General features: G+C 30.8%; 1 protein-coding gene across 1 annotated transcript; it reads right to left on the bottom strand.

Annotated features, from left to right (window-relative positions):
* Positions 1–374: 374 nt before the first annotated feature.
* Positions 375–11,274, bottom strand: LOC126840615 (uncharacterized). The gene is made up of 23 exons (XM_050576474.1): positions 10,619–11,274; positions 10,215–10,532; positions 9,498–9,640; positions 9,361–9,431; positions 9,232–9,293; positions 8,260–8,595; positions 7,506–7,605; positions 7,196–7,266; positions 7,052–7,117; positions 6,471–6,979; positions 6,093–6,257; positions 5,848–6,021; positions 5,580–5,759; positions 5,185–5,336; positions 5,025–5,083; positions 4,610–4,720; positions 4,327–4,533; positions 3,533–3,633; positions 2,834–2,922; positions 2,671–2,762; positions 2,191–2,413; positions 1,646–2,124; positions 375–1,059 (listed from the first exon to the last, which is right to left on the bottom strand). Exons 2-23 carry the CDS (start codon positions 10,487–10,489, stop codon positions 870–872), a joined length of 3,855 nt encoding a protein of 1,284 aa, XP_050432431.1. The 5' UTR covers positions 10,490–10,532; positions 10,619–11,274; the 3' UTR covers positions 375–869.
* Positions 11,275–11,613: the final 339 nt, after the last annotated feature.

The raw sequence follows: 11,613 nt of genomic DNA, 5'->3' as shown, positions 1-11,613 counted from the left end.
AATCATGTGAAAAAAGCATTTGTCTAAGCAAAAAACTTACTTAATTTCGCAAGTCGCCAACTTTTAAGTTTTTGTTAAAACTAATTTTGTAACGCTTTTGTCATTTTTTTTTTTATTTTTCATCCGGACTTAATCTCTGACTAATAGAGAGCTATATAGAGCTATTGTAATAAAATATTGATTACAAGGTTCCTCTTTGACAAAAAATAGAAACTAAAATAAAAGCGTGTAAAAAATAGTCTTTAAGCAGCATTTCTACGAGTTTTAATTGACACAATTGTAATATTATTTTCTTAAAACAAATATTTTCTGCGGTATTTTAAAACATATCAGTTAGAGATATCAGGACTGATCTATGAGAGAATAGAGTCAACTTTACGTGCATAAAACATTTAACATATTATTATTATTAAAATAAATATAGACAAAAATAAGATCATTATAAAATGAAATATATACTTTTAACACACTTCACTATATACAATATACATAATAAAATACATACATAAATATGTTGTAACATTTTAGTTAGGAAAAAATATATAAAATCACCATTAGGTATAAAATAAATTTACAAGTAATTTTATATAACTTAATTAATGTGGAATGAACATGCTTATAATAAATCAAAATGGCGTTTTAAATTACACCGTAACAATTAGGGGTAAAAAGTGTTTTTATTGTTGACCATTATACAATATTCCCTGGTTAAAATCTTTTTCTTAGAGCAACACCACCGTGTTTATTTTGAACAAGCATAATAATTTTACTGACAATTTCAAAGGTAAATAAATATTTAATTACTGTAACAATATCTAATATTATGCTTGATACGTTTAACCATTTTTGTAAGTTTATTAATTGGTTGGTTACTTATTATGATTTAGACGTTGAGCCTTTTTCGATTTAAAACTTTGTGCCGCCGAGATGTTTTCACTAATATTTTCATGTTCCACATAGGCGGATCTATAAGAATCTAGGTGTTCATTGTTCTGGTGACTGACATTTCCATGATTATTGGGGTTTACATCAGGTTCATCCACATCAACCCCGATGTTCCTTTTAAAAAAATATCATTTGATAATCAATAAAATATATGGTCATAATAAATTATACTAAGTTAAAATAAAAATAAACCATTATTGGTTTAATTAATAAGTCTCCAGCTGAGTACCACGATGATGATTTAAATACTTTGAAAACGTAATTATAGTTTAACTATTGGTATAGAGATTATATTGTAAAAACAATACTTTCTTAACTTAAATTAATTTACGTTTGTAATTATTAAAATAAAATTTGTACATCGTCTGCCAATTTTATGAATTTACGTAGTAGTAAATTCATAGTAGTAGTATACTACTAAAAAAATATGTAGACAAAAAATTTTTTAAGTCTAAAGCTTATTGTTTGGAACCTCCCCTAAAAAGATGAAAAAAATTAAATTTTTAACACATTTGTTTGAATGCATATAAGGCTCATTCATTGAAAAGTAATGCATTCTTTCCAAACCCTGCTTAAAAATTGTGTAATACTTTTTGTAGAACAAACAGCGTACAATATTACAGACAATTGTCTCGATATTTCAAATCGCAAAACAGCATAGTGATCATAAAATCAAGTTGTAACTATAATTACTACTCACTCGGTATGGTATTCAATGCCATCTTCATGTTGAACGTCAGACCACTGTGCACTTTCGACATACGTAGTTTCATCTTCGTTTTCAGAATGTTCAGGGTAAAAATCTGTCGGATCGTGATCATAACCGTCTTCTTCGTCTTCATCTTCATAATCATAATTGGGATTGACGTATTCTTCATCAGATTCCATATAGTCCTCTTCATCGCACATTTCAGAATCTTCACTATCCATATTTTCTTCATAATCCATGCTATCGTAGTCATGATTAAACGGGTTGTAAGAGCGATAGTGTACACCTGAAGAATTGTTTGTGGATACAAACTTCAAAGTTGGTAGTTCAACTTTACGTCCTTGTTCTTCCATGATTTTTAAAACAATTTTCAGAAAATCTTTTCGTTTTTTCGCGTTCTTAGTGACATCGTCACAGGAGAACCAATGCTCAAGATGTGATATTGGGCAACTATAATCGACAATGGGACACTGAAATATTTTATGAAAATTAATTATAATATGAAACATAAATTAAATATAAATTGAAACACTCACCTCAAAGAATTTTTCAAAATAGTGTAACAAAAATAGACCGCAATCCGAGTAATTTGTTTGTTGTGGAACTTTGACAGCACTACCTTTCACGATTTCTTTGGGAAATTCTCTGCGTTCTCCATTTTTGGCATAATATTCTTCAGCTAAATATTCTCGTAGTGTAGCAACAATATTCGCTCGGTTTGTACCACCATATAACGAGTCAAATATTAAAATGCATGGCCTAGTGACACAAAAATGAATAACTACTCAAAAACGCAAATATGTTTTAGCTCTCAATTAATAAAAAGTTAATACACAAACATTATATTAGTTTAATAATATGATATTCAAAGTCGGCAATAACCCAGGTTTTTTTTTTTAAATGAGCCAACCCAGTTTTTTTAAGTATACATGAACATAATTAACTTTAAGCTTAATAATCATAAAAAAAACCGTGGGTTTTTTATTGCCATTTCTGATATTACAAAAGTAACTTACTGTTTAATAGGAGGTCGTTCGGATTTTTTCAACTCTTCAACATCAGATTCATAAGTACTTGTCTCTTTTTCATCATAATAGTCATAGTTAAGCTAGACACAACATTAAAAAAGATTACATAAAAATTAGGCATTTATAAAATTATATATTACATTATACTCACATGGAAATATCTAAGGTCTTCTGAGTTTCCATCTACTTCATCGCGTTCAGAATTTTCCGCACAAGGAGATAAATGAAAATTATCTGGTTCTAAAAACAAACGGAGTTTAATTGAAGATAGTTGACTTATATTTATAATTAACAGTTTAACACGTTTATTTCACATTCTAGATATGTATACACTCATATTACCTATTTGTAAATTTGTTAGCACATTTTGAGAAACCACATACAACATATATTGAAAAATATTACATTTAGGATTATTGTTAAAAAATGTGTCCAAATATTTTTTGCGCAATCTATGTGTCGCATACATAAACTCCTTCTTTTAATCAAATTTCATTAAAAAAAATTGTTCTCAAACATATTTAATACTTTTTCATACATATATATAAGCTAAAAAGCTGTTATTTAAGTAGATTTATATTGTATTATATCGAGAAAATAATTTTTATTCCAATTTTCAATTGTTATTAAATTATTTTATAAAATTAAAAATTTCAATAAACATCACAAGAAAATACATTCTCTCTTATAAAGTTACAGTGTATTCAAATTGAAAAACTATTTTTTTTTTTAGAGTTTTCTCAATTTATTTCCCAATTGATAAAAAGAGGTAATCAAAGGTTTTGTACCATAGTAAGTATTATACAACTTATTATAATATATTAAATAAATTTTATTTATGTAGTCTTACCAAATCGGTCTATATCTGGCAAGTCGACTTTACTTCCAGTTTCCATATGAATTGGGCCTGTTAAATATGGATAACACACAACTGCCATATACCAATGATAGCTAAGAAAAATAAATAAATATTCATTACACCACTGAATTTTAGGACTATACATAATAGGTAAGAATAATACTAGCAAATAATTGTACCATTACTGTTAACTTAAAACTCAAGATGGATAAAAGGTGTGGGTTACACCAACTATCCATCTTAGTCTTGATTAGACACTCGTAGATAAAGTAAAGCTATGAAATAGAAAAGCTGGAAAAGTTCAGACCCTTCAAAGCCCCCACAAAAAAGCTGACTGACCGAAAACTCTACACGCCTCTCTTTGGGATAGGGGGTCTCACACCTCTAAGACTTCAGACGTAAAGTAGGTGATCTAAGGGACCTAAATAAAGCTAACCTATCACTGTTCTTTTAGTGCCCACTGGCTAAACAATACTGAATAACTTAGTTTTGTTTTTTGTACTGTAAGTATTTTGTAAATAGAAATAAAACTTCCCAATTACCATTGGTATTTTGTTTTATTATATACTATTGAACATAAGTTGTTTTGTGAAAAATACATTTGGAGTTATAATATTATTGTAATAAGGGGAAAAGGGGTTAAGGCAAAGCACCCAATTGTAAAATAAAATTTCCTATGACCTAGGAATTGGCACATTATTAATGTTATATAAGAATTTCTTAAGTCAAGCTCTACTTATATGATGTAAGCTAATAGATAATATTTATTATCATATGTAACTTACTTTTCATTTATTGGTACAAAAATAAAATCTTTTTCAAATATGTTGACATTTTTCGTCCATTTTTTAACACGATCATGACGGCATTGTGCTTTTGGTTTGGTTTTATCGTTTCCGCCTATTGGTGTTGTCAGTCTTGTATAAAAGAAAGTACTAAAAAGATATGATCGTCTTCGGTCTTTTTCAGACACATGCCGCATAAACCAATAACTTTAACAAATACATAACAATTAGTTAATATTTTGTAGGTATTATTATTTTAAAAGTTGTATTATTCAAATCTTACTTTAAATAAAAGTCGACGAGTGCATCGTTTAAATATTCATCGACACTTAGGCCTGTAAAATCGAAGATGCTTACTCTACAATTATTGTTATCAGCATTAAAATTGATAATTCTGTAAAAAAAAACACAAGTACAATTAATATGTAAATAATATATACTTCTTGAAAGTGTGCAGGATGTGTTGCAGGTTAATTTCAGGTGATAACTGAGTCCGGGCCAATTCAAAACCTTATCTACGGTTTTTCTGAATTCCAACCATTTTTTTAAATTCTTTAAATCCTTTTTTGGGTACTTACGAATGCTATTTCAATGAATTTTTATAATTTACCCTACATTGGTCAAATTTTTTTCTTTCATATGTCGATTCTTACTAGTTCTATCATATAAATAAAAACAAATGCAATAAATGAACTTACTCGGTATTATTATAATCCATATTTCTTGTTTTCTCGACTTTTTTCTTATACTGTTTATCCTAAAAATAAAAAATAAAAATACATAAAATTAACAAAGAATTGGGTTGGTTAATTATACAAAGTTGCATAATATAAATAAATGAAAATAATAAAATCTCACAACAGAAGAAGCAGCGGATATAAGTTTATTAACTTGAAACGTAGTCACAGGTTCATACTTCCCTTTGGGGAACCTTTGTAACAACTTCTCTAAAGTTGTATTTTCATTTTTCTTTAGTCCAAATGATAAAATAATTTTATTCACAGTATTGTCTAAAACAAAAAATATAATTTTAACATATTGTTAGTCGTGTCCACACTTGGGTAACATTAGCACAAACACAGTGTATCAAAGGATGACAAAATGTGTTTGTGCATTTTAGCGAATTATGTCCAGATATATTAAATTATACTATATAATAACAGTATTTATGACATAAACTGGAGAAAATTTAAAAGAAGCTTAATGGCGTACCGACCGTACCAAATATGTTATCCAGCATCATCTATACTAACCTCTAAAAGTCGGATCATAGAAATAACCTTTGCCATCATCGCGCATTCCTAACAAATGACGAATTCCTGCAGACGCTAAATGTGTAGTATATATAATAATAGTAGGCATTTTATCTCCATAAAATGCCAATATTTTTACAATATTTTCTGCACGTAAATCAAGCGTAACCGGTTGGCTATCTAATTGGAGGGGAAAAAAGAAGTGTATTATTGTTAAAGTATTCCAATCAATACTAATGGTCCTTGTCTATAAAACCATTGAATTTACCTGCATCATTTAATGTTATTCTTACTCCGTGTAAACAAACAACAGTATCACCGAGATCAGATGGTGTGGTTTTAAAATTACCAATTCGAATACTATAACAATTTTCAATTTTAAAAAAATCTTTACTGCTCAAATCAATCTGTAATAATTTATCCTCTAGATGCAATGGATTTTCTAAACAAAAAAAATTACATTTAACTAGTTATTAGTATTACATTTTGTAAAATAGTTTATAAAACACTCACGTCTCAAATTGGCAACATATTCATTTATGAGGTCCATCGAGTCCACTCTACTGACAATCGGCTCAACCGGAAGTGTAGTGTCTTCATTACTATTTATTTCACCGTCATCCTCGTCCTCTGATGACAACAATATGACTGAACCAACACTACTGGATATTGGGGTAGCTAATAAAAAAAAAAAAATTCTAATAAGTAAACATAGTAACATTATACTAATATACTATCTTTGGTCGATTCACACCTAACAGTAAAGTGTATAGTATGAGCGTTTTTTCTTAGGAATTTTGGGACTGACAAACCGTGTGTATACATCGTAACAAACTTATTATTTGTATGCCTAGAGGTCTAGAAATATTTTATAAAAATAGTTGTTTTTACCTGGTGTTTCAATTCGCGTTACAGTCACGCCTTTGAATTGAGAAGATACACGACAAGTAGTACACAAGTCATCTACCGCTTCAGCGCCACATTTACTACAGGTTTTTACAGTAGGCTGATTATTTTCAGCCGGCTGAAGTTTACTGGGAGCCAAAGGTTGTCCCGCTGTTTGTTTGGATGCAGTCTTAACTTGATTAACTGTAGCCATAGTAAGTTTTGAAGGTGATGATGACTGTGAACTATTTAACACTTGTTGTTTTGATGATAACTGCGTCTGGGTAATTGTAGCTTTTGGCGACGTTACTAGTTGATTACTTGACAATTGCATTTTTACGTCATTTTGCTTAGGTTGGCCTTGGGGTGAAAAAACATTCGGTGACCCTTTCATTTGTTGTAATGTTACGCTAACACTAGGATGTTTTGAGGTAGAAGGATGTTGACTTCCAATATGTGGTGATGGTGATTTATGAGAAGTTTGATTAACTGCTTGTGGGCTTTTCTGAGTAACACTAAATCAAAAAGGAACAAAAAAAATTGTTAAATACATATATAAAAGTTGTGTGTATACAAATTAAACTAACATGTTATTTGAATTCACTGGACTCTGTTTAGAATTAGTTGTAGAAACATTTTCTGAATCCGTGGACCTAAACAAATATATTATCAATATCAAAATATTTATAAGTATATTTCTATTTCAATTTGTAACTAAATAAGATAATTACCACCAACTATGTTCAGGAGAGTGTATGATGTTTGATTGTTTAGCAATATCATATTCTTCTTTAGTACCAAACTATACATATTTAAAAAAAAATTAAATAATTAAAGATTGTAAATCAACAGTCCTGATTTTTACTTTTTTGTGTTTTGCAATTATAGTGTTTGAAATTGAAGTTTTTACATTTTTTAGAGGTATAAAGAAATTAAAGTTGGTTCACTACAGAAAACAAAAAGAAGTTAAAATCAGGATTACTTTAACATATATTACGCTATGTTCAAATTCTTAAACTGTAGAAAAAATAAATACTCAACTCTTTTAAGACCTGCACCAACACACAATAACAGATTGTCTACCAAGTCAGGTTTTGTAATATCAATAATTTGATTATTTTTGTATACAAAAATTCCTTCGCTGTAACATACAAATTAAATATAAGGTATCAATATAAATGACTACTAATAAGTTTCAAACAACAATTTAGGAGTTATTTTTGTCAACAATTTTACACTTCACCACGATCCTGCTCCTTGCTACAACATAATATTTAGAATTGCTCTATGCTGCACCCCCCTGCCTCACCTTATATATCAAATTCTGGCAACGAACCATGCGTTACAACCTATACTTGGGTGACTACACAGGCTTAATGGGTAATGTTAGAATGAGACAACCATAAGTGATTCACAAGAGTACCACCTTCCTAAGTTTATTTTCCCATCACATATTTTGTAGGTATTCACGGAAACATTCAAACGGCATGGCATACTAAATAGACCACACAAACCTTCATCCATTATAAAAACATTCGAGTATCCTAACAAAACAACAGCATTTAACCAATTAATTCATCTACTATTATATATTATTATGTATAATAAGATTGCCAATGGCTTTGCTTACATTAATAACAACAATAACAAGGCCTATTTCACACCTGTGCCTATAGTACGGGCGTTGTTATAAAGTAAACCATTCAAAAAAAACATTTCACTCATACGTGTATGAAAAAACAAGCGTACCATACACGTTAGGTGTGAAAGGGGCTTATTTGACTTAAATAAATACCTTTTGCCTTTCATATTAAGACCACCATCTTCCTTTATAAGTGGACCATTGACAGATAACTCGTAAGACTTTACTTTAACATTAATGTTTTTTTCAGTTTCATTGGTTACTGTATCTTTTTTTAAATCTGAAATTGGAGTAGACAACTGTTTTGCTCCTGATTGAGCAACTATGTTTATCACGTTAGTCACAGAACAAAGTGATTTCGTTGTTGGAACTTGAAGTGGTTTTGAAGGATGATTAACTTTCGAAGTCTGTTCATTTTTAGCACACGACTTATTGGAGGTTCTTGATCTTTTGTCTGGCGTTTTAGAAAGCCTCGGTACTTTGAATGTTCTAAAATGAATTAAAAAATATTAAGTACACATAAATTATTTAATTGGTAATGAAGACATGAAGATTGGTAATGAAAACTTGGCAGTTAGCAGAAGAAGTTTTTTTTGTTTGTATTACTCAATTATAATAAAAAATTCTGATTAAAGCCCAAAATTGTTGATAAGAGACAAAAAAAGACAATATGCCCCATAAAACAAATAAACGATAGCCCTTTTCTTCGCCAAAAAAGTGTCATTTTATGTACATTATTGGTTAAATTTTATTTTTAGAAGTGATGTCGAACAAGGCAGACTAAATGTTTTAAAGGTATTTTTGCTGTCTTATTATTATATTAAAACAATCCTGTGGCTTATACCTGACTGAAGTTAATCAGCATTAAACAGCCCCTGCCCCCAATTTTCATGTATTTCGACTTATCACTTGATAAGAATAATACCTGATTGTATTTACATTAAAAATTTGAAGTATATCGATATAATTTACGATTTATTAAAAAAATTAGTTTGGCAAGTTTGAAAGAGTTTAATAAAAATCAATTTCAGGAAAAATGTTAAAAATTCAACAACTTAACAATACAGAATTATAGCAAGAAAGGTCTGAGTCATTAAAATAAAATAAATTAATCTTATGAATTACGATAGATCCGTGTCTTGATTAAGTGCGTTTCTTTTAGTTTTGTTTTTAGCGCTTGATTGAACCTAAAACATAACATGAGTTAAATTGATATAATGAATAATGAGTATTTAATATTAAGACTTTACATACTAATTTATCATTGATAACACTTTGTTCGTTTGACACAGGAACAACTGCACTTGGCGTAGTTACAGGCGTAGCTGTAAATTAATAAATTAATAAAGTAATGTGCAAAAATGTTATTTATAAACTTTATAAACTTATACCTCGTGGTAACATACTAATTGATGTTCTTTGTGGTTGTCTTGAGGGTGAATTCAAGGTCTGAGGACTTTTTGCCGGTATGATTGATATACTAGGGTTATTCACCAAACACTTAGGCATAGGAACCATTCTGGCATCACTACATCTAAAATTGAAATAAAAAATGTTAAATAAAAGTATGTAAACAACATCAATGTATGCAAAAAAAAGTAAAATATAACATGTTAAAATAATGATATTTATCAGTTTGTTATATACACAAATATAACTGTATATTATAAGAAAATAATAGTAAATTTCATACTAATAAGTGGTGTAGTTATTTTTTTAAGAGGAAAGAATTATCAGAATTTTTTTATTTTTGGGGGAACAAACAAAATACTATTTAAAATAGGTACTTACTATTTAAATTACTGGTTAGTCATGATTATTCCTGTTCAACTTTTATTATTTAAATACTTATAGCAAAAAACATAGGGAATATTGAAAACATAAAAACAAATTTGGGTTTTAGTGAAATTTAAATTGGTTATATAAATCAATCTATCAAAGAGATGTTATTAACGCTGTATGTTTTGCCAGACCAGGTCCAAGAAGACATAACTATTGTTATGTCTAAAATATTGAACAAGATACAATTATAATAGTAATTAGGTTTAACTTAAATTTTATTTTAACAAGTGGATGAGACATGTGAATTTTAAGAAAAACTCATTTACTTTTCATTAGATTGATCCATATTAAATTCAAATATAACTTCTTCGACAAAACTATCGTTCTCGTCAGTGGCGTTCAAGGGCTCCTCGCTGTTGACACTTTTGGCCTTGTCGGTATTGAAGATTAAAGACTTGTTGGTAGTGACGTTCGAGGATAGGTCAGTGCTGGCGTTCTGGTTAAGTGCGAATGGAACACTTTCAAATAACTGAATCAGCTTAACTATTTCGTTTGGTACACGAAAAGTCTCGCCTTCATGGCTTACGTTCGCCGTGAACATGATAAGTATTTGTTACCACAGTCGTCGTTAGCACTCTTGTCACCTACCATAACACAATTTACAAGTAGGTAGAATCACTTTCAATATTTCTAGCGACGACTGGCCCGCCGGGACAGCCACCTGTTTTACCTATAAACTGTACAAGTCCGGCGATCATATTATGGTTTCACGCATGTCTGACACGATGTCACATCTTTATGGCCACATTGTGCACAGCATCCATACGACCCGCAACGTTTGCCGTTGGCTCTTGGTCCGCGAAGCCGGCACCGTACAAGATAGAGGTTAGACGCACCACGGCGGACCCGAGGGTTGACGGCGGCGGCAGCGGGAGCGGTAGCGGTTAAGTACGTTTGGCGGAATGCGCAGAAGTGTCGACGGGAAACGCGTACGGCAAACACCGGACTCTTCGGTCTGAAATGTCCACGAATGTGGGCTCAGCGGCAATAACGTGGAATGGCTGACAAGAAAACGACAACAACAATAATAAACCTCAACAATGAACACGACACGGGTAACGACAACTCAATGGCACCGGATCGCACGGCCGATAACGCATCGGCATTCGGCATAATATAGTACGGTGTACCAATTTATGTTTTCACGAGTTTCGACTGGGATATAATATTATTAAGTATAATAATATTGAAGTCAAACCTAGGTAAGCGCGTTGGACGGCAATAATTATTATACCGAAAACTGATTACCGAAGTCTGAACAAAACTGTTCGGGACACACCGTTACAAAAAGTTACAGGTACGTCGGTATTTTTTTGATAAATACCAAATGGCGTTGGGCTTTATCGGACGGTCGTGTGACTCTCACGGGAACATCAGCTAGCCGGCAGCCATAATATGAATAGCGATAACACGAACTGTTGATATACCAACGTTTGTTGGATCTTGGAACAACCAGAGTTGGTTCGAACATCAGTGTGGCCAAACATTCGAACCGTACTATTACAGATTTCGAATTCAATTTGTTCTACTGTTTCACTAGCGCCGCGTTTGAATTCACTAATCAAAAATTACTGTTTGCGGTTGTAAGGAATATGACGTGGAAGTACTAAATTGTCTTCCCTATATAAATGGAAGTATGTCAGCCAAGTACTCTCCATCCAAAAA

Source organism: Adelges cooleyi, unplaced genomic scaffold (genome assembly GCF_023614345.1).
Source record: "Adelges cooleyi isolate 19-005CV unplaced genomic scaffold, UGA_ACOO_1.1 ACOO_flye_CR_arks_rails_tigmint_CR_PRNA_376, whole genome shotgun sequence".
Taxonomy (NCBI): domain Eukaryota; kingdom Metazoa; phylum Arthropoda; class Insecta; order Hemiptera; family Adelgidae; genus Adelges; species Adelges cooleyi.
This window is presented reverse-complemented; position numbering and strand designations above follow the sequence as displayed.